The sequence below is a fragment of the Ictidomys tridecemlineatus genome, chromosome X (assembly GCF_052094955.1).
Source record: "Ictidomys tridecemlineatus isolate mIctTri1 chromosome X, mIctTri1.hap1, whole genome shotgun sequence".
Classification (NCBI taxonomy): Eukaryota; Metazoa; Chordata; class Mammalia; order Rodentia; family Sciuridae; genus Ictidomys; species Ictidomys tridecemlineatus.
The window spans coordinates 37,408,557-37,432,556 of record NC_135493.1 but is presented as its reverse complement, the minus strand read 5'-3'; the positions used below and the strand labels follow the sequence as shown (position 1 = coordinate 37,432,556).

General features: G+C 35.8%; 1 protein-coding gene across 20 annotated transcripts in view; it reads left to right on the top strand.

Annotated features, from left to right (window-relative positions):
* Pak3 (p21 (RAC1) activated kinase 3) overlaps positions 1–24,000 on the top strand; it is a 259,089-nt gene that overhangs the window by 174,819 nt on the left and 60,270 nt on the right. For 14 of the 20 annotated variants that reach the window (XM_078034382.1, XM_078034379.1, XM_078034381.1 and 11 more), the window contains 5 exons: positions 11,312–11,412; positions 14,607–14,669; positions 16,239–16,283; positions 17,455–17,608; positions 19,470–19,507. In XM_078034382.1, the coding sequence (XP_077890508.1) occupies positions 11,312–11,412; positions 14,607–14,669; positions 16,239–16,283; positions 17,455–17,608; positions 19,470–19,507 (401 nt within the window). The remainder of the gene's footprint in view (positions 1–11,311; positions 11,413–14,606; positions 14,670–16,238; positions 16,284–17,454; positions 17,609–19,469; positions 19,508–24,000) is intronic. The other 6 variants (XM_078034388.1, XM_040284314.2, XM_078034386.1 and 3 more) reach the window with 3 other exon arrangements.

Below are 24,000 nucleotides of genomic sequence, written 5' to 3'. Positions count from 1 at the left end.
TATGATAAATGATATAATGATACAAAATAGTGAATATTTAAAACAACTAAGTTCAATCCTCTGTCTTGATAGTTCTATTCCCAAGGACATCATTCATAGAATGGAAGTGCTAGGTTTAAAAAGTTTCACATTAGTTTCCCAGCAAAGAGTCATCTTGTTACTTAGTGCATTGCTAATGAGAAGATGTATTTTGGAAGGTCATTATGGGGGTATTATGATGTTTAAAGTACTTTCATTTCTTCAGACCTCCTCTGCTGTCCCATTTTATAGCAGAAATGTTAAATGACTTCTACAAATTTGCCAACTACTTAATAACAAAATAAGGCAGACCTAGAATTTATATCCTCCAACTAGTCCAGTGGTAGAACATTATACCACTTACCATAAAATGAGAGAAACTTAACTTGTTTTTGAAATAGGTTTTAACCAACAGAATATTGAAAATGGAGTTTTTAATAGAAGCAGGGGAAAACTAGGTGGATGGGCAATTATGACAGTAGTCATTCCTTTGTCTTTTAAGTAATTTCTCCTGAGGGCCTAATTTGCTAGCAGAAGGTTACTAATCTTTGTTTAAAAAAAAAAGTGAAATTCATTATTCTTCTATTCCTGGGTTATTTAGTGGGGGAGGGTTTTTAAATGATTTTCTATTATAAAAAATAATGTTTGATGCTTATAAAATTGAAATACTAAATAACTATTTTAAAATAGATAATTTTCCATTGTAGTTACCACATAATACTTTCAGATACTTCAATGGGAGAAATAAATTTGAAGGCCCACTCAATGATAGTCTACCCCCAAATCATGAAAACCAGAGAATTAAATCTTTCCCCTGTGTAAGGGAAAATATACATCTCATAAATCCAGGAGGTAAGAAATTCTTGTGGGTCCTTGCTCATACCACACCCCAAAAGAGGGTATTTATTTATAGAACAGATGTATCAGGGATTAGAACCTTGACAAAAATCAGCCCCTCTGACACTATTGCTCTCACAAGGAGAACCAACCTCTTTGACACTGCCTTGCAGGACTTCTGTTGTACTATTCAGGGATACTTATTTTTACCCAAGTAGAAGGAAGTCTTCAGAATGCTTCCTTCTAGAGGGTTATGGCACAGTGTGCCCTATGACCCACAAATCAAAGGATGGAACAGAATAACATTTTCAAAAAGTAAAAAAAGACGAAAAACTCAGTATTTAATTCACCTTTCTGATAATTAAGCAGACACTAAAGTGTTTTCATTCTTGTAGCCCACAGAGACAACATTTTGTAAATGACTTTTGTGGGACACTGACTAGCAGTCTTTTAGTGACAGAGAAATCCATGAACCACTAAAAGTATCTATCATTGAGCTAAAGATTCACCAAGTCACTAAGTAGCAATCTATTTGGAAAAAGGAAGGTTGGCACACAAAGAATATGGATGGTCTTTTAAAAATACTTTTATGTTATTCCAAGATGACTAATCCAGAAAAAAATTTAGGAATATTGAGAAGAAAAACAGACCTTTAATATGATAGATCTCTGACCCAGCCATCCCACTGCCTACGCCAGAACTTGCTTGGCTTCTTCTGTACAAGTTGTTTGGTTTCAGAACTATATAACACTGGATAAATAGACTGTAGCTAAGCAGACAACAGACTGGAGGAAGGAATAGAGCTTCTGGTTTCAAGCTAGAGGTAGTGGGATAAGGGTACCTCTCAGGAAAGATTCAGACCCATCAACTCCAATATAAGTCTTCTAACAAAATGCTTTATTAGACCTCCTTTATCTCTAGGGAGTCCTTGAAAGACTATGGTAGAGATATAGGGGCAACCAGTCAACAAATCAATCTGAACTGCATGCTGACTTTGAGCACAGATCTAATTTATTATCTCAGGTTAGAAATCAGATATAACAGAACCTTGAGTATGCTTTTAACTGCTGTATCATTCAACCAGAAAATATTTGTGTCTGCTTTTTACTTGCCTCATTCTATGCTAAATATTGTGAAGGATACCACATATGAGAAAAGGTTCCTTATCTTCAAGTAATTTTTAATGTAGTTGTAGAAATAACAGACAGGAAATGCTCCATTAGTGATCTTAAAGGCAACAGATACACTGGTAGGTTGTCTTCCCATTCTACACCCTTCATATCTTCTCCTCAGCCTGAGAGAAACAGTAACCATCACGAAGCCTGCCCCCACCATGGTCCATGTACCTTAGCAGCACATAACTACCTAGCTTATTTCTGGAAAACCCCTTTTCAGTTGGCATCCATCTGCTCAAAACCTTTTCAAACACAGTTTTTTATTACTATCTCCAAATTCATCTTCCTCTCCTTTTAATTTCCCATATGGTTGCTATCTATTTACCCTTGTCTTCTCACTTCTACATTCATTTGCTATATATAGTCCAACTTCTAAGATTTTGTTCTGTTTTCTTACTTCAGATAGTTTACCCTCATGTATCTAACAAGTTTTTGACTCATCTCTTAAATCTTATGTCCTCCAGTAAGTCCTGACTGTCCATTACAGATTACGGTGATTGTTTCCCTTTTGACATGCATTTATATTAAAGCATTTACACTTTTTCTTCACAACGTAGCACCTAATTTTATTTTGTATTATAGTATTGGTTGTTATTTTGTTTCTTAAGCTTATTTCCCCAATTACTTTCCATTACATGAGTTCCTAATGAATCACATAGTGTACTCTGTCATTACATTGATGCATAATTTAACCTCTAGTTGATAACGGACTCACGAGAAATAAGCTGAGGTAGTAGCAAGAGGTTGCTGTTCCTTAAATCTGGGGTTGCAAAATGGTTGCCTTGGAGAACTAGCCAGTCTGTGCATTTTTTCCCCTTTGGAAAAATTCTTTCCACACTTAAACAATATGCTTTATATAATACTTTGCTTTTAGCTTTCTTTATTAATATGGCTTTAAATCTTGCCCTTGCCATGTAGAGCACAACATTTTGTATGGTTTCTGTTGCTTTTTTAATTAAATATTGTTTTGTACTTTTAGACTGAATTTATATAGGAAAGCTTTCTGTATGTCTGTCTTCTGTCATTCCTTTCCTTTTCCTGCAAGCTCTGTTTTAAAGGAGTTAGAAAGTGTTCTAAAAAGTAATACTGGACATGCAGAAATGAGATCTAATGAGAGGGCCCAGCAAAACTTCCAGGAATTTTAGGGGAAGATGACAAATGGAACCACGACAACAGAGAAAACTCAGGTGACAGTTTTCTACAATGCTATCAGGAGGTAAACATAGCACCATCCATGGATGTCTTCTGGGGAGAATTCATTGCTTTGCTGCACCTTGACCCCTGCCCTGCTCTATTGCCAGTATATGCATGTGGCATCTCACAAGAGATGTGTCTGAATGGATATATAGTCAGTGTGGACACTGTTGGAGAAAATATCAACAATGCCACCAACAAAATGCAATTACAAAAATAACTCTTAAACATATTCTCTTTTTGCCTGGCACTCTTGGCAGATCCAGGTCATTTTTTCCTCATCCATGAACACATCATAGCAAATAAGCATCAACTGTCTCCATATATTGGATCTCATTTCATATAAAGGTCATTTATTTGTTCATTCATTCGTTTGTTCAGTTATTCATTAAACGTTGAGTCTGGTACTGTGCTGATGTATAGAGATAAATAAGTCACAGTCCTTCCTTAAGTAACTGAGAGTCTAGTAGGGGACACAGACATGCGAGTCAATAGAGTTTAGTGTGGTAAGTACAAAACAGAAGTGAGCACAAAAGAGGAGGCATCTATTCAGGATTGAAGGGAGGGAGGAGATGTTAGAAGGCTTCCTGGAGAAGGTGACCACTGAACTGAGGTGAGTCTTTAAAAAGAGAATAGAGCTGGCTGTGTAAGGCATAATGCAGTAGCAGGTTGAGTTTCTATGGCTACAACTACAAGAAATTCAGAATAGCCAGTGCAAAGAGTCAGTGTGGGAGTAAGTGGGAGATGAAGCTATGGGAGTAGTGTGGGACTAGATCATGGAGGATTTATATTTGCTATACTAAGAGCTTTGAATTTGCTTCTAAAGACAATGAAGGGAATGTTTTAAGCAGGAGGAATGATATCTGATAAGTGTTTCAAAATATCACTCTAGCCAGAGGAGGAGGGATGGATTTGTGGTGAAATCAGGCATGTCAGCCTGTTGGAGACATGCAAGTGGGAAATGACGGTGGCATAAGGGCCAGTATCATTAAGAATAGGCAAAGAAATCCAGAGGGAATATGTTGAAAGGAGACTTAATACAAGCAGATTTGGGAGAGAAGAAGCTAGAGAAGTGTGAAATAGGAAACAAAGGGGGGATTGTAGTTTCACATTGTTTCAGGTGGGACAATAGAATAGAGATGTTCAATAGCCTTTTAAGTACAGGGGGACTGGGATATGGCAGAGAGATCAGAGCTGGAAGTATATATGGGGAGTCAGTACTGTAGATGGTGATTGAAACCATGCATGTAGAAGAGATGAACCAAGGAGAGGTGTTTGATGGCAAGACATGAGTGCCTGGGACAGATCCTAGAGCATGCTGTTTAAAGAACCAACAGAAAGAAGCTCCTACACAAGAGACTGAGAAGGAAAACCCAGAAAAATAGAAATTGACTCTAGGAATTAGTTGTGCAAAAGCAAGTGCAGAGGAATTTGTTTCAAGAAGTGTGTGGTCGGGGCTGTGTAGATGAGTGGAAGAGCACTTGCCTAGTGTGTGTGAGGCTCTGAGTTCGATTCTCAGCACTATATATAAACGAAGGAAATAAAGGTCCATTGACAACTAAAAAAATTTTTTAAAAAGAAGTATGTGGTTAACTATGTCAGTTTTGACTGAGGTGACAATGGTTTTAAGGACAGAAAAGTAGCTCCTGGTCAAGGAGGAGGTTAAATGGTAATTTCAGGGAGTCATTACAATGATTTGGAGAGTGAGAGCTTAATAACTCTAAAATACTTTTTCAAAAAGTTAAACCTAAAGAAGAAAAGGCCAAATGTCCATAAAACTTAGAGAATGATGTGAGGAAGCAGAAGGGTTTTAATTTTTAAGGACAAGAGAAATCTTAGCTTTTTAAGCTCAAAACACCAGTAGAGAGAAAGGGAGCTAGAGTTGAAAGAAACAAGAAGAAATGGATGTAATTGGTGGAATGAGATCCCTGGAGAAGTGAGAGGACTGAGATCTAGAGCACCAGTGGAGAGAGACACCTTAGGTGGAAGGAGTCACCTGTTTCTAGTGGTATGGGAGGAGATATGCATATATAGGCATCAGTAGCACCTTCTTATCTCCTCCCATCTATAGGGACATCCCATATATAGGGTACTGATTCTTATATATGCATAGGAAGGTTAAAGGAATTGAGATCAGAAGAGTTCCAACTGAAAATTACCATTTTTTCTTTGAAGTAGAATGTACATCATATGCTAAAAGTAAAGAAGGATAGGATAGAGCAGAAATTTGAGTGAAATTGTGGAATATTTGCTGAGAGAATTGGGAAAGAAAGTAAGGGGCAAGGGAAATATTGCTAAAAATCATTAGTGACCCAAATGAGATCTGTGATCTTCATAATAACACCAATCTACATGGCCACAAGATATTTTATTCCTCAGCAACTCATAACGAACCTTAGTATAGAAATGGAGAAATTTCATTGTTGGATTCTGTCAGAGTAGGGTTTGGCAGGACAAGTTCAACAATGGGTGAGAATTTCTAGGGTAGGGTGATGGCTTCAGACCAATTTACATGATTAACCAATACAGTCTAGGCCAGGAAAGAGCTGAGCTCAAAGAAGAGTAATATAGGAGTAAGGGCTTAAAAGGATTAGAAGTTTGGCAGGATGGGAGATGAGGCTTAGACCATAAGAAAACAGTGTGGAATATTTCAGAGAATTGTTTATTGTGAATAACAAAAAGGCTCAGAATAGCCATGGTTCTCCATTTTGTTTTCATATCTTCAATAGAGTTTAGAAAGTCACCTTTCTAGGTCTTAGCTACAGAAATCCTGTTAGAGTAGGTTACAGGTAAGCTGTAGACATTGGTATTTTATGGAACTCTACAGATTATCCTAATGGTCTTGGTTGAGAACCAGTGGCTTAAAGGATGGCTATGGGAGTAAATTGCAGAAGTGGAAGGGAGGTAAAGTTCACTAGAGTCGAGGGAAGTCAAGGAGCCCTGAGGAAAGAGTGTTAAGGGGATGCCCATTGAGTGTCCATTCATATCTTATGTTTCACACAGTGATGGGAGTGTAGAGTATTGGAGGGAAAACTTGGAGCTAAAGTCCTCAGTGGATATAGGGACATGGCCAAGAAAACAAAGTTTCAATAACCTCAAAAGGAGAGGATTTTGTAGTCAAGTGCAGAAGTAATGATTTCAAATAAAGAATTTGGGGTAAACTGGGAGAAAGCCTACCCTCCCTGTTCCCCTAGGCCAACAGGCTTGGGATGAGGAAGAATGAGCATACTCTACCAGGTTATCTGAGGAAGTTGTTATCCTCATTGGATAGTGAGATTTACAGTATTTCTCAACACCAGTTATGCAATTGAAATACCTGAGGAACCTTAAAAAATAAAGATGACTGGGCCTACCCCAGATTGACAGGAGTGGGGTTATGGCCTCTCCCTAAAAATAATTTCTCACATGATAGTTAAGAAACGAAGAGAACATTTATTAAAGAGGTTGAAGATGTAGGGGAATTTGTTCTTAATGGGACAAGCTCTAGCCACTAGAGGGCAGGCAGAATATTGGAGTGGATATAGAGGAGATGATAGATGACTAGATGACTTTTCTTTCTTTACAAGGTAATGTAATAGAGAAAGCTGTCAGAATAAGAGACTCTGGATAGATTAGAGTTACAACCAGAACTCATGCACAGCCAGAGGTTCCCAAGGCCAAATCTCATTTGCAATTTGTGGTTCAGCCAGCAATCCGTGGCTTTGTTCTGGGTTCCAATAGGATATTAGAGGTACACTTAGAAAGTGATACCCATTTGGGCTTCCATTCTTTGTGAATACTAACCTAGAGCTAATCAGGCTGGGTTTTAGCTTAAGGCTCTGGGTAGGCTGAATTTTAATATAAATGCCCAGTACTCAGAATTCTCTGAGGGAGATAAAGACAATTTAGTGTTCCTAAAAAATAAAGCAAAAATCCATTCTCATCGAGACGCCAGGCATTGAAATTTACTGAAGGATAAGGTCCAAATATGTTTAATTTTAAATATTCATAATAAGTAGTATAACTATTAAGAACTTAGATTCTGGAGACATAGTGGGGACATAGGTTTAAACGTTGACTCTGATATTTGCCAGCTGTATAACCTGGGTATATGGCTTAACCTCTCTTAAAGTCTTACTTTTCTTATCCATAAATCAATAGTAATACAACCATAATACATGTATTCATAATATTGTTGTGGAGATCAATTGAGATAACCATAGATGTACTTTGCTAATGGTGAATGTTTCATAAAGGATAGTTCTTAAGTGTACAGACCCAAGGCAGGTGATGGAAAATGTGAGAAAGATACTTGTTTTCCTGCAAATTTTAACTAAAGAGATAGGTATGTTATGTGACAAGTCAAAATATACATTGGGTGGTTCTATGGGAACAGAAAAGAACAGTCATTTAACTTTGTCTGCAAAGGGAACACACTAAGGGAGTGGAAACCTTCAAGAACAAGGCCTGCCCAGGGTTGTCAGTCAGTGGTAAAGCACTTGCCTAACATGTCCAAGGCTCTGGGTTCCATCCCTAGAACTAGAAAAATAAAAGGATGAAGGGAATCATCCACACAAAGCTGGGAGAAGTATGTAAGAAACATGGCTTTCCAGGTCTGAGTCTAGCATGTATCAAAGCTTGGAGGCAAGAGAAAAACCTGGTCATTTAAGGAACATGGGATAGGTATGGATAGTGGGTTCCAAATCAGAGGCTGGAGAGATAAGTTAGGAATAGATTTTGCAGGCCCTTGGATATCATTCTAAAGAGCATGAACTTTTAACATATTGATAGGGCAATGGTGGTGCATTTAAGGATCTTAAAAGGTGAGAACGTGATATCTGTTCAAAGAGTAATGAATTGGAGGCAGTGAAAGGAATAGTAATGCCTTGCTTTGGACTAAGTGGTTAGTGGAGAAGAAAGAATGAAGTTTAGGAGATAGAATGAAAAGAAACTTGGTGACTAATTAATGTAGAAATAAAGTAGGAGTAAAAAATGACTCACAAATTTTTGGTTTTGGCTGCTGGACCACTGCTGAATTATCTAGTGGATGGAGTAAAATTTATGCGGTCCAGGAAATCAGGGGTGCCCAAAATATGAAAACTTTATGATTTTGGATATATAGCTTTTTTAATATTATTTTTATTTGTAGGTGGACACATACCTTAATTTTATTTATTTTTTATGTGGTGCTGGTGATCGAACCCAGAGCCTCAAACATGTTAGGCAAGTGCTCTTCCACCAAGCTACAATCCCAGCCCTGTATATATAGCTTTTTTTTTTTAAAGATAGAGGGGGGGGGGAGAGAGAGAGAGAGAGAGAGAGAGAGAGAGAGAGAGAGAGAGAGAGAGAGAGAATTTTAATGTTTATTTTTCAGTTTTAGGCGGACACAACATCTTTGTTTGTATGTGGTGCTGAGGCTCAAACCCAGGTCGCACGCATGCCAGGCGAGCGCACTACCACTTGAGCCACATCCCCAGCCCTATATATAGCTTTTAAAAGGACTTATTATCCATCATAGTAGCATCAAAATATTTTGAACTTCCTTAACTTTTTATACTTTAATTAATAATATTAATTATTTTTATTTAACTTACATGTTGGAGAAGGGAATCACAATCTCTTCCTTGCTTAGAATCCCCAAAAGAGGACAGGTCTGTCTTTACTCCTCTGATTTGGATGATTGGTGGTTCCTTTCATGGAGATAGGGAACAATAGAGAAACCAGTTTGGCTTCCTGCCTCTGTTGTGCTTGGCCCTGAAGCAAGGAATGGAATGATTGGTCTGGTAAGAGCCTGGCAATCAGATGACCTTCTAGGGAAACACCATAAAGCCAATTCTGGGTATAACTCAGCCCAAGGGGAGTGAGTCAAATGCACACCAATACTAATAGAGAAGTTAGGAGAGTTTATTTGCTGGAAATAGAGAACATGAATGCAAGTTGATATAAGGATTAAGATCAAAGTATGAGCTCTTAAACTGGAGTCCAGGAGAATTATGAACCTCTGAAGGTATATGCAAATATGTATACCACATTTTTGGATAAATTCCACAACTTTCTTCAGATATTTCATAGTAGACTGACTCCAAAAATGTTACGAAGAGCTAGTTACTATGAAATGAACAAAGCTTCTTCATCAGTATTCCTCAGTTGCATGGGACTTTCAAAACCCTAATAGGGGCCCTAGCAATTTTATATTTATTTTTATTGTTATTTCTTAAAATGAGCCTACCTCTCAAAAGTGTTTCATCCCATAATATCTGAATCCAACCCCTGTCAACCACAGATTAAGGAATTCCCTAGCTTGAGTTAGTATCTGGATTAAATCCTGGAGGAATGAGTATAGAGAAAGGATTACAGAAGGACAAAGCCAGCATTAGGAAAGGCAGAAGAGAAAGAAATAATGACAAAGAAAAATGATCACTGAGGGAGGAGGAAAGTAAGACCACATTGTCAATGAAGTGGAAAGAGAGGTTAGCCTTGGAAGACAACAATCATGATTGTTTGATCTGGCTTTCTGAACAAAAGAACAATGGTTGAACAAGTATAAATGGTAACTGTAGTATACAAACATGCAGAGGCATTAGGAATAAAAACGGAAGCTTTTATATCCACTGTTATTATGATATTCATCAATAAAGTAGACTTAGTATAAAAACAGAATCTATTCTAAGTTTAGGTTAGATGGAATATATACTTTTAAAAAAATGAGTCCTATATCTATTTCATGCCAGACAAGGGTTCTGAATGGCTCTTGTCCCTCTGCCTCCAAAATTTTTTCTTCCCCCTCCCCCCCGATTCCGCATAGTCCTCCTGACTACTTGAATTTTCATATTACTGACCCATATCTCTGTTGTCTGGCTGAACATAGAGAGCAGTGAAAGAGAATGGAAAGAGAAAAGAAGCCATAAGCCTGATATTGATATGAAAGGTTTTCAATTTAAAATTTATCACATGTAACCTACAAAACCAGTAAGTAACCTGAAGTAATTTGTATATGGTTAATTGCATATTTCCTGTAACTTGGGCGAAGGGATCATCTAGTTTCAACTAGGTAAACCAGGTTCACGTTGACTTGCCCAGTATTAGGAAGGTGAGTATTATTTTTGTTTTCAGTGTGAAATACACTCTTGTGAGAGATATATGCTCAAATCTGCTGATATGTCTTTTACTGATGCTACTAGAGACCATTTTAAAATGTTTCCATGGTACTTTCCTTCTGGGAATCATTTCCAGATATATTATTTTCCTTATAGTTCCTAACTTAATTTCTTCAGTAATTTTATCTTTAAAGGCATTTGACTTATTAAATACCAATACATTTATTCATAATTATGTCACCATGAAAAATCTGCTACTTGAGAAAGGCAATGATTTCAAATGACTGACATGACAGAATATAATGGGGATATAAAAAAAATAGTTATGGATTAGAAAAACTAAACCAAAAACCTAATTTGAGGTTTCAAAAGCTAATAAAATTTATTCAGTAACAAGTAACATTTTTTAATTGTTACTGGGATTATGTTGTGTGGGAAATGATTAAAAATGGTTTTAAAGCTAGAAAAAGATTTATAACATCATTACTTGTAATAGTATCTTTGTTCCAAGAAGATTACGATGCACTTCATAATGTAAATATGTAAATTGAGAAACTTCCAGCCACTTGGTATTTAGCTAATGTTAACATGGAAAGAATCCATATTAGTTCTATAGATAGCTGAAGTACTTTTCTATTCTTTCTAATACTAAGCCTTAGCTTGACTTGAATGTAATGAGTTTCTTATCATTTGACCCGATAAAACCAGTTAAACACAATACACTCACACCTGTCAGTTTACTTCATTAGATTGGTAAATTAAATAAATCAACTCTAATGGAGGTTTTGTTTGAATTATATTTTATAAATTTTTAAATGATTTCAACATAATATTTTCATCTAAATCTCAGCCACTTCTACAAATAATTGGAATTTCTGGAATTAAGTATTATTAAAATTGTAGTGGAATCAATTGTCTTTCAACTTTAGAATTGTTTTGATGAACCTAGTTGTACACTTTGGAAGCCAAAACTATACCCCAAATAAATGCATGTTAACATTTTGCCTTTAGCCAATAAGAAGAAAGAGAAAGAGCGCCCAGAGATCTCTCTTCCTTCAGACTTTGAGCATACGATTCATGTGGGGTTTGATGCAGTCACCGGGGAATTCACTGTAAGTAAGCTCCTTATTTTGTTTTGTAAGCCATGAAAAAAAAAATCCTTTATAAAAATAGTGTCAATCAAGATTTGCCATGTCCCCAAATGTCAGACTCAATGTTTTTGATGATTCCAAGAAAAATGGACTTTTCATACACAATTATAGATGCAATAGAAGTTGGCAACAATATTGACAAAATTATTTAGTCCCATCTTAACAGAAATGTCTTATCCCTGTATAGTCTTCAAGTTGGTTGAAAATATTAATTTACCATAGCACAGAAAATGTAGTCTTGGTAAGGAGACCCTGCCTGAACCTGTTCTTTATTATGTGAAGTGAATCAGAGAATCATCTACTCAATTTGGCCAGTGATGACAGTTGATCTGAATAATTCAGGCTTTACATTAGGACCTGAATTACACAGATGAGCTAACTGCACTAACCAAAAAGCTCTATAAAATTAACTTAATCTTCTATTTGATTTCAAGTACATAGATTATTTTTAACATTTTGTTTTTTTATTGTGTTTTTTTTTCCTACTGGGGATTGAAACCAATGGTGCTTTACCACTAACTACATCTATAGACCGCTTTTTTATATTATCATTATTATTTTGAGACAGGATCTTGTCAAGTTTCTGAGAGTCTCAATAAGTTGCTAAGGTTAGCCTTGAATTTGTGATAATCCTGCCTCAACCTCCTGAGTTGCTAGGATTATAGGCATGTACTATCATGCCCAACATTAGATTATTAATAGGTATATTTTGTAGACATTCAAAACAACAAACTCCATGTTTCAAGGAGAAATACTGATATATCATGTACGTTTTAGTAGTTATATGTTTACTTCACACACACACACACACACACACACACACACACACACACACTGACTATGTATAGCAAATACCAATCAGAATTCTGTGGATACACCATAGCTATATATCAATCCATTCTTTGGATATGTAGTGCTCATAGAGCACAAGATCTCAGATGTATGCCATTTTATATTTTCTTTTTAAGAAAAAGATTTGGCACCTCTTTTATAAAGGTGAGGGAAAAGATATTGCTAAAAATATATCCCTAGGAAGATCAACTACTTTTTTTTTTCTCTGCTAGTAAGGAACTCAATAAAATGTGCTTTCTGAAACAATGAGTAATTTTGAATACATTTTTGGGGAAAATCTTTAATAGAACCATTACCATCAAATCTTGGCTTGTTAAACCAGAAAGAAATGTTAATATTAAACAGTAAAATTTCATTTCTCATACCATGATGGCTAGTGAATAGACTATGTCATATGATTAAGCGATAAGAAAAAGAAGGAGCAAGTCAATTTGATTTGGAGAAGCAAATAATGTTATTGAATTGACAACCACATTATCTTATTTGTTCAATTCTGGAAGTAAGCTATAAGAATGAAATGCAAACAGTAAACATCTTGGCCTCATAAAGTGGTGTGGACTAATTATTCCTGTGTTCCCAGTAGTATGCAGAAGAGAGTGTTAGGAAATAATGCCACTGTAAAATTGAGATAGGTAGGATTTAATGAATTTCATCATCAAAGTCAGAGACATTGGGCTGGGGTTGTGGCTCAGTGGTAGAGCACTTGCATAGCATGTGTGAGGCACTGGGATCGACTCTCAGCACCACATAAAATAAATTAATAAAATAAAGGTCCATCAATAATTAAAAAATAGTCAGAGATATTACTCAAATGGTCTTGAGTTTGAGCCCAACCTTTATTATATTGTTAGAATATTCTCTTAGAGTGAGATGTGGTGGCACATACCTGCAATTCCAGCAACTCAGGAACCTGAGGCAGGAGGATGATAAGATCAAGGCCAACCTTGGCAATTTAGTGAGACCTTCTCTGAAAATAAGATGTAAAAAGGACTGGGGATGTAGCTCAGTGGTAAAGTGCCCTTGGGTAGAAAAATATACATATTCTGTTAGGTACTTTTAGAAATATAACTTCACTATCAACACTACTATCACATTATCCCCATCACATAAAAGTAATTTTTATAATCTGGACAATTTTACATTTTAAAGAGATTACAATTATTTTTCTGACATTTGAAACAGGAAAACCTCTTAAAATTTATAGAAATTTTATCTAACAACTCTTACCTATTTTATTTTTATAACTTTATCTTTTCAATTTTGACCATTTTCCCCTCTGTGTTTCTGTTTGAATTTCTCTTAGTTTTATTGTTGTCATCCCATATTTTTCTTTTTTTCTGATGTGAAAATTTTCTTTTCTAGCTCTTCCATGTGATATTTTGCTTCCTTCCAATGTTTTATTGTTTCTACTTTTTTCCAACTTACTTTCCATCTTGTGATGCAATCTCTCCATCTTTATCTTTTTGTTGTTATTTTTATTGTTTCTAAGTTCTGAATGGAAATGAAGGAAGTGAATCACCACCATCTTGCTGACTGTAGCACTAGCTATTTTCATTTTGTTGTTAATTAGAATACAGTAAACCAATCAGAGGGATGAGGTGGGATATGTGGGATATATGGGCAGTCTTTTCAATCATGAAAAATAGTTTGATACAACCAAATCCATTAAAACACTCCCCCACCAATTTTTAAATAAAACAACTATTTTCATGGAGCCAAATGACATAAATCTATTAACTATATAGACAGACAGAAAGTAAATTTAGAAATATGAAGCATTTTATTGTCATCTTGATGATATTTTATAATGACTTACCCACTTGTAATTTTTAAAAATATCAAATTCTGCCTATTTTTTACCATCTTATCATGATTTACATTTTCTATACTATTTATTTGTTTAACTTTTAAAATGCTAAATGATAATACACTTTAAAAAGTAATTTAATTGGTAGGATTTAGTAGGTCTTAATTGCCACAGTACCACTAAGTCATTGTGTTTTGGAAGGATCATATCACTAAATTTGATTATTGTTGTTGTTGAGGTTGAATGTTTAGCAATTTCTTGAATTGTTTAATCCAGTTGTCTTACAAAGGGCCTGGTATTTTGAATATTTGGACACTGGTTTGGTGTGTTGCTTTGGTGATTACACTGTGGCTAATTGGTCTATATAACCTTGTATATCTGGTCATATACTTGGATGCTGTAGCTAAAATTAGGTTGGGAGGTGAAATTTTTTTTGGTATTAAATTATTACAAGTCCTTACCCTTTATATTACCATTTTTGTCCCAAATACTTCAGAACTCCCCTTTCCAGACCTCTAGACCTGTGACGGTCGCTTCAAGTCAATCAGAGGGAAAAATGGTATGAGTGATATAAATTATCTTTTCTTATGATAAGATAATGCTTGGCCTGTTATATCATGCTACCATTCTCCTGGGCTACACTGGACAATCCCCAGCTTGATGTACATCTACTTGTTATCGTATATATGGTCAGGAATTGATATGTGCTCCTGCTTCTGATGCTCTTAGGTCTTCATTAGCTGTCTAACCTTTGAGATTAGTGCCTCAATTTGGAGTAATGAGATGGCTTTCTGATTTATGTGCCTTTGTGGCATACGTTCAAATTTAAGTGTCAGGTTTCATTGATAAACTGGTTTGCCTCAACTTAGAAAAAAGAAATTACATAATCAGTGTAGCTATGTGGTAAGTATAGTTGTCTGGAAGATCTCCTGCAATTGACAGCATTTTTTCTGCTGTCTAGTGATCACATGACTATTATCACAGAAGTTTAGAAGTACCCTGGGGATGTATAATAACTACAAATATTCTAATGAATATGGTAATGATCATGCCAGTGAAGTCTGCTTTAGTGGTTATGTGCAATGCATACATGGATTTGTAACACTTAATACCTCCTTTGGCCATTACAGTATTAACCAAATGCTATTAATTGCACTTAGAATCAGAACTGGGATCATGCATGGGCTCCTGAGTTCCAATTTTTGGCTTAAGGCTTTAGCATCAAACTGCGTGATGAATGCATGTAAAAGTGTTGTTTCACTGTGCTTGGAGTAACCCCAAATGCCAGGAATCAAGGACATATATCCCAAATCAAACCTGTTGGGTCAAAGCATGTTTCTGTAGCATTTGAATATATTTAGACAACGCTGTACCTTATATCAGACCTTATTTTCTGGGAAGTGGGATTTGGAACTGTAGTATTAAAATGTAAATTATTCACATATGGTCTGAAAAGAAATTTTCCCTTTCCCCAGTCTTAAGTGTATAAGAATCTTAAACATAGAGTCTGGCTGTGTGGGAACATCCTTTACCTAGTTTTCTGTAAGCCAGCCATGACTTTAGCAATAAAATATAGAAGAATTACATCAATGAGAACAAAAATTCATCATTGCCTTATATCCATTCTCTGAATTTTAGCCAGAGAGACACTTTCAATGTGAAATTTAAATTTGGTTAACCAGAATTGGGAATTGAAATTTGTAAGTTAATCACATGGCCATTGGGCTACCTGTGATCACCAAGTTATAAAAACAACTTACAAATTATTGTCAAAGCTTTTCATGATGCCATTCTTCTTCCCTCCAAATTCATGTTTCTGCTTTTAGTAATTTCTCCAATCATTTAATGGTAATTCTTATTATTGCCTATTTATGAAGTAAGCACCTGGCCAAAAGTGGAATTATAATTCCAAACTTTGGAACATTGTCGTTTTCTCTGTTCTCTTAAATCTGTTGTCCTGTAGCCTGTCCTGTCCCTGATTTAGTTAATACCTCCCTATTTTCATAACCGCCCCACTTTAAAAGGGACCCCCCCATTCAGACCCATTGGTTTCATCTCCTCCCACCTTCTAAGTTGTCCCACATTCTGTTTTAACTTTCTTTTCTTTCTTTATTTACGTCCATTACAGCCAGATCTCTATGGCTCACAGATGTGCCCAGGGAAGCTCCCAGAGGTGCGTCACAGGCCCAAAAGAAGCTTGCATCAAAGTGCTTCTTTGAGATGTCATAGCACTGCAGCAGCAGGTTCATGTGTGTGCAGTAGAGTTGTTGCTTGGCTTATCTCACTTTTTTGTTGTCATTCCCAAACTCTGGAGGCCCACGTCACACATTGTTTTGCCGAGACTTCATAGGACAAAGCCACATAAATTGTGCCTGGATGCACTTCAGGAATAGTGTGTCTGTTTCTCTCTCCAAGTTGCTCTTGGAGTTTGGACAATTATGAAATGGGGACGTAGGCTGAAGATGTAGGAAAGAATGTTGGATGCTTAATGCAAAACTAACTTCTCTGTAATTTTTTGCAATTCTCCTTGGTAAGATTTTCAAATACTCCCTCCTCTCTGCTCTAAATACTTCAGATTATTGTAAATTTTCACAAGGTTTTGGCATGGTTTTCATAGTCCCCAGGTTCTATGTGACCAATAAATGAAGTGGGGAGGAAGGGAGGGAGGGAGGAGAGGAGGAGGCATATCCTGGAGAAAGCTGCAGGGAAAATCCCCAAAGCAGCATTAATGTTTACTATTTAGCATCTCAATGGTCATTGCTCCTCCACAATTCTATTTTGATCTCCTCCCAATTTGACTTTATATTAAAACTGTAGTCCCAAAAAATTGAATTTTGTAATCACAAAGTGTAAACTGACCAAGGGTGAGGCTTTCCTTTTATTCTAAAGCATATTCTGATTGCAACATGCACAGAAACAGCTTATGTTATTCCAGTCATATAAAACCCATTGATCTGCACTATACTATGTTGTGCACAAATTTAGAGAAGTCTTGCTATGTCTGCCCTGAGTCACCAGAACAAAATAAGCTAAGCTGTAAACATCATTTCATGGATGAGCAGAGTCAATATGGAGGTGATTTTCATGCGCTTTTTTTTTCTATCACAGTCATACTCCCACCCACCCTTTTTAAGTTGGATCCTAGTTTTACCTATGTGTTTTAATTAGAGAAGAGAATGATTGCATTATTAAGTTACTAACGTTAAATCTAGAATGTAACTTCAGTTTCCCAAGTGTAATCCTACAGGTAGCATGGGCTTCTTGGTGAAGAACTTTACTGGAACATGAAATTGCCACTGCCGTATGTTCTCAGCTGCCATTTTTTTCCCTTTGGTTGTCCACAGGGAATTCCTGAGCAATGGGCAAGATTACTCCAAACCTCCAACATAACAAAACTGGAACAAAAGAAGAACCCACAAGCCGTTCTTGATGTTCTCAAATTCTATGATTCCAAAGAAACCGTCAACAACCAGAAATACATGAGCTTTACATCAGGAGGTAAAGAGAAATTCTGGTGCATCAAAAGGTGGAAAAAGTCATTCTAGTCATAGTCTTAGAATCTCATGATTATAACAGAATGTCTGTAGAACTTTTGAAGTCAGTTCCAGTACCTTCCCTGACTGGATTCACCATAAGTAAACCAAAAAGACAAATTGGAATTTGGGCTTGATGTTAGAAGATTTATTTTAATTGGGTGTTCTTGCAGAACCCAAGTAGGGAAATTGTTGAGTGAAGCAGTAATGGTAAGCTTGAATTAGCAATCACAATTCTTCTTAGGAAGATATTCGGTATCTTATGATCAGGCCTTGTGATGGGTTCATGAAGTAAGAGGTTTTGGATCGAACCATAATCAATGGAAATACATTGTACCCCTTAGACTCAATGATTTATATCATGATGACACAGAGTAAATTTTGTGATTGTCAGGTTACTTTGATCAGATCCCAATATCAGACTGAAAAAAAGAAACTATGTCTTATTATTTAAAAAAGATTGAAATAGCCATACTGCCAAATTGTGCTTTAATTTGCTAGTGTGTAGAACCGGCCTAGAATTGGAAATTTGATGTTCAAATGTGCACTATAAACAATCAAAAGAAACCTAATCCCAAATAATACTTTCACATTTTGAGAAAAGTGATCTGGATCATCTCTCTAGTATAATTAAATATCCAAAGAATAAAGGGAATGCTATCAATAGTATCCTAGACATAAGGACCTCCTGTGGCTTGTCATTGGATTTAATATAGGGCAGGCTTGAGATCTCTTTGAGAATAGGACAAGGATGTACTTGGAAGTGGAGGATTCTCTGATTTGGCCATGTCAAATATCAAAGCTCAGACTTGAAGGCACATGGCAATTCATACACTAGGTGGGACTTTTTGATATGAGAGGATTATTGTTAAATGTTAAAAACCCAAAAACTTTTTTTCTAAAAAGAAAACCATTAAGGAAACATTTTTATAATATTTTAGTGTTCCATGTGGAATGAAATGCCTGAGAGAGTCTGTTGATACATCAAACAGTGTTTAATGCTAAGACAATAGGAGTGGGCCTCCAATAGGCTACCAGAACTGAAAATGCATTCAAGAAATCATTTCAGTATAACCATTAATACCCTTCAGTTTCTCAGAGTTTGTTTTTTACTCCAAGTAGTCACTGTTGTTTAGCACCTTATTTCTAGATGCTGAAATATTTTAACTTAAAAATATGAACTCCTGGGCACTATGGCAAAACTCAATAGTATCAGAGTTCCTGCATTATACTTAGCTGAGTGAAACTCAACATATGTTTTCTTTTTAAAAAAATATTTATTTTTTAGTTGTAGTTGGACACAATACCTTTATTTTATTCATTTATTTTTATGGGGTGCTGAGGATTGAACCTAGGGCCTTGCATGTGCTAGGCAAGTGCTCTACCTCTGAGCCACAACCTCCGACCCGCTACATATGTTTTCTGAATGCTCTAGTGTTGAAACTGACTGACTGGAGAAGAGAAGATGGGAATTTTTAAGGGAGGACAGAAGGAAGAGATGATGAGGAAGAGAGGAAAGAAAATAAATCATGGATATTGATGTATAGAATCATAATAGTTAGGAATAGGTAATCTTGATATTCCTCCTTATAGATGAGGTACACTGAAGACCTGGGGGCTTTTATTATAGGTTGTAAAATGACTTGGTGAGAACATGGTGAGGTTGTAATGGTGTGAGCTATTTTTTAAAAAAGGTATCATTTGTCATAATATCTATTTAATACTAAATTTAAGAATTACCTTCTGCTCAAAGATATTTTTTTCTATTTTTCTAAATGAGATCATCTTCATGAAATAAAGGTAACCTTTTGGTTCTCACTTTTCAGATAAAAGTGCACATGGATACATAGCAGCACATCCTTCGGTAAGTGAAAAATTAAAGACTCTTTGTTATAATCAGGGTTCCCTAAGATCCAATAGAATATAATTGCATGATCCAGTTTTTAGATATAAAATCTTCACAGAACAGTTTTTAAGGGTATAACTTACATTTATAAAATTTCCCTAATTTTAAGGATACAACAGGTTTTAGTAAATTTATACACCTATACTGCCATCACCACAATCAAGTCTTAGAATGCCTCCAGGACCCCAGTAAAATCTCTCATGACTGATCACAATTAATCCTCAGCCACTAGTTTGTGTATCACTAGATTGTTCCTTTTATTGCTGAGTAGTAGTATTCCATGGTATAATTATGGCATTATTTGTTTATTCACTCACCCATTGAAGACTTTCCAGATTTTTTCCAGTTTGAGGCTATTACAAATAAAGATACTGTGAAAATTCATGTTCATTTTTCTTTACATGGACAAATGTTTTTCTTTCTCTATGTATAGAATCTTAAAAATAAAAACCATATTAATAACAACTTCTTTTTATTGAACACTTAAAATGTACAATGTGGGTTAATATTTTATACTTGCTTCATCTTTCCTACAACTCAACTAAGATTTACTTTATAGATGAGGGAACTGAGGATAGAAATAACTTGTCTAAGGTCACAACACAACATTTTAGTGTAATTTATTTCAGCAGACTGAGGCACATTGCAGGAGGTGACTTTGCCCAAAGTCATGTAGGTGTATTGGAGAACTAAAAGGAATAAATGTAACCTAGTTCTTGGAAGTGCTATAGTATCTGAAATAATATTCACATACATTAAAGAGGAAATTATCTTAGGCAAAGTTTCCTTTTCTATGAATTTTCATTCATAGAATGAAAATACTTTCACTGATTGAAAGTATTTCCTGACACACATGCTTCTTCAGGGGTAAAATAATTGACATTAGCAAAAGTCCCCTATTTTTATCCAGAGTCATGGATTGCCAGGCTAATTTTTCCCTTTTTGTAGAAGAAAACTGTTGGCCTGCTTGAAATCACCCTGGGTGGATGTGACAATAGTAGATCATAAGTGGTGAAGAATAATGGCTTAGTTAGCCTTTAAAAGTTTTAGTTAACATTTTTATCACTGTGACTAAAAGACCTGACAGAAAAAATTAGAGGGAACAGTTCCTTTTGGCTCACTGCTTTAGAGGTTTAGTTCATGGTTTGCTCACTTCCTAGCTCTGGACCCAAGCTGAGACAGAACATCATGGCAGAAGGCCATGGTGGAGGAAAGCAGCTTAGAATGGCAACCAGAAAGCAGAGAGAAAACTCAAGCTCCCCAATGACAAATTATGAATGCCAAAGGCACAGCCCCACTGACCTAGTTCCTCCAGCTATACTCTACCTGACTACACTTAATCCATATCAGTGGATTTACCACTAATTAGGTTACACCTCTCATAATCTTATCATGTCACCTGAGAATTCTTACACCATCTCACACATAAGTTTTTGGAGGATACTTCATCTCCAAAGCACAACAAATAGTATGGCAGGTTCTCAAAAATTAAAAAAAGAATTACCATATGATCCAAAAAACCACAGATTGTTGTTCTCCCTATCCAACTATCTATTTCCCTCTCCTCTTTCTTCTTTGCCATGAGAGCTTAGGAAAGTAAGAAAGAATGTTAACATCCCCTATCAACACAGACTTTACCTCCTTTAATTTAATTAGTATCATACTTGTGCAATCCTGGCCAAGAACTAGATATTGGTTCTTTTAATTTTTTTAAATTACAGATGGACATAATACCTTTATTTTTATATATTTTTATGTGTTGCTGACAATGAAACCTAGTGCCTCACATGTGCTTGGCAAGCACTATACCACTGAGCTATAATCCCAGCCCTAAGTATTGTTTTTAGGTCAGTTATTTTAAACACCAACCTTCTAGGATAATCTGTGTACTGGTTTTTATTTTCCCCTGAAATATATACTGTTTCTTTTGAGATCGCTTCTGTTGGTTTTGCATATAGAATTAAGTCTATATCATGGACAAATATTCCATTAAATCAGAAAAAAATGGATTTGTTTTTTGGATATAAAGCAGCTAGATGTTTTCTTATTTAGCATAAGTTTAGAAGTATGGAGTTCAGTGTGGTACAGTAAATAAATGTGAATATAAAGAAGCATAATGTAATATGGATAGCATTAAGTATTCTTATTAAATATATAGTATCAAATGTGTCTATTAATATGCCATGAAACATATCAATTTGCTATGAAAATTCAGAGAAAAGAGATTATTTTAAGATGGGGATGGAAAGGAAGTAGGCACTTGTCTCTGAGAGGTTAAACTCATTGCTTAGTACCTAATAAGCACTTGCGATATAGTTTTTGAATGCTGAATTAGAAAATGAATCATAAAAGTTGGGATTGGAGCTAGACCTTATTTTAGACAGGATGATATTTGGATTTGTGAAAATGAGGAAGGGCATTCTAAGCAAAAGGAAAAGTTTGAGGAAAGTGCACGATGGTGAGGAGAGCACGGGAACAAAAGTCATAGGTTTGAATAAAGTCTGGATGCAAGAAAAGGTAACACAGAAGTGAAACTGTGAAACAAAACATGGGGCTAAAATCAGAGACCCTTAAATGGTATTTTTAGGAATCTGACTTTTCCAGTTTGCAGTGGGAAGCCCTTGAAGTGTTTTGAAGCCAGACAGTGAAGTGATCAAAGGTTATGCTTTGGGAAGTGTAATCTAACAGCGAATGTCCAGAATGAATTGAGAACAGAAGGTGAGACCAAATGAAGAGAGACTAGTGGGGAAAATACTGTATACAACTGAACCAGCGCCCTGATATGAGACAGTGACAATAGGATTGAAAATTAGATTCAAATTCTAGAGATGTTTTGATTACTGGTTGTATGTTATAGGAAAGGATGAGATCAAATATGGCTGTATGCTTAAAATGATATGTGAGTGTGGCTTGGTAGGCTAAGGCAGGAAGATCACGAGTTCAAACCCAGCCTCAGCAACTTATTTTTACTTTTTTTTTTTTTTTTTTTTTTTTTGCGCTACCGGGTATTAAACTCAAGGGAAATTGGCCACTGAGCCACATCCGCAGCCCTATTTTGTATTTTATTTAAAGACAGGGTCTCACTGAGTTGCTTAGTGTCTTGCTCTTGCTGAGGCTGGCTTTGAACTTGTGATCCTCCTGCCTCAGCCTCCTGAGCTCCAGGGCGTTCGGGCATCTGCTGCCATATCCTGCTCAGCCTCAGCAACTTAGTGAGGCCCTAAGCAACTTAGTGAGACCCTATCTGTAAATAAAATATAAAAAGGGCTGGGGATATGGCTCAGTGACTGACTGCCCCCAGTTCAATCCATGATACCAAAAAAAAAAAAAAAAAAACAAAGATATGTGAGTGAATTAAAATGTAAGCATATTATCTTTCAGGAGATTCAGATTTCTATTGGAAGATATTGAGATTATCGTACAGGATCTAATTTAATGATCCTGACTACTCGGTATAGGCACAGCCTGAACTGATCACAAGTTTTGGCATCCTTTAATATTCTGGATAAAAATTAAAATAGAAGCAATGTTGTATATTCTAAATATTTTAAATAGATGTCTGTTTTACTTCTCACTTATTATATAGCTTCTTTAATATTAGTGTATTAAATTCTAAATTCTATTCAGTGACCTACTCTTCAATTTGAAGCCAATTTTAAATTTTATATTTTGATTGTGCTACTAAAAATGAATTGATTATATTTAGGATCCTGAGCTATCATTGCAATTTAAGCTAAAAACAATTAATATGAATATGCCATTATTTGCTAAAGAAACTGAATGTGTAGTTGACAGATTGCTCTTTTTTGATTTGCAGTACTGGTTTGTTTATATACTAGTTATTTTTTTTTCCTTCAGTGTGCATCAGAATTGCGAGGGACGTCTGTTAAGGTGCAGATTCCAGGAGTCTATTCCGAAAATAGATCTGCATTGAAATTATGAATTCTGAATTTTAAACAAATACCAACAAGGACCCCCAAACTATATTTTCTATCATCTAAGTATCCAAAATCCTTCTTCCAATTCCTTTGGCCTTTAGAAATTAATATCAAAGAAAAGATAGTTTCCTAAAACAGTTCCTCTAGCTGGTGCATTCTCTGGATCAGGGTTCATAACTTGGAGCTCAGGGATGGTTTCACAAGCTCTATGAACCATTGAAAGTATACATTTAAAAAAGTCCTACCTGCATTTTTCTGGAGATATGAGCCAAATTTTTCAGAATGTTAAGAGTCCTTGTCCCAACAAAGGTCAATAAGTGCCTCCCATGTCCCAATGTGTGCATCATGATATTTTTGACCCTCTTTAATTTTGATAAGACAAAAATATGTCGTACTTTTTATCTACATTTTTTACAATTTTAAATTTTAGACATAGTAATTCTCTGCCTGGAAGAATATGGAAACACTACAAAAACGAGTACTACAGGCCTGAGGATATAGATCAGTTCGTAGAGT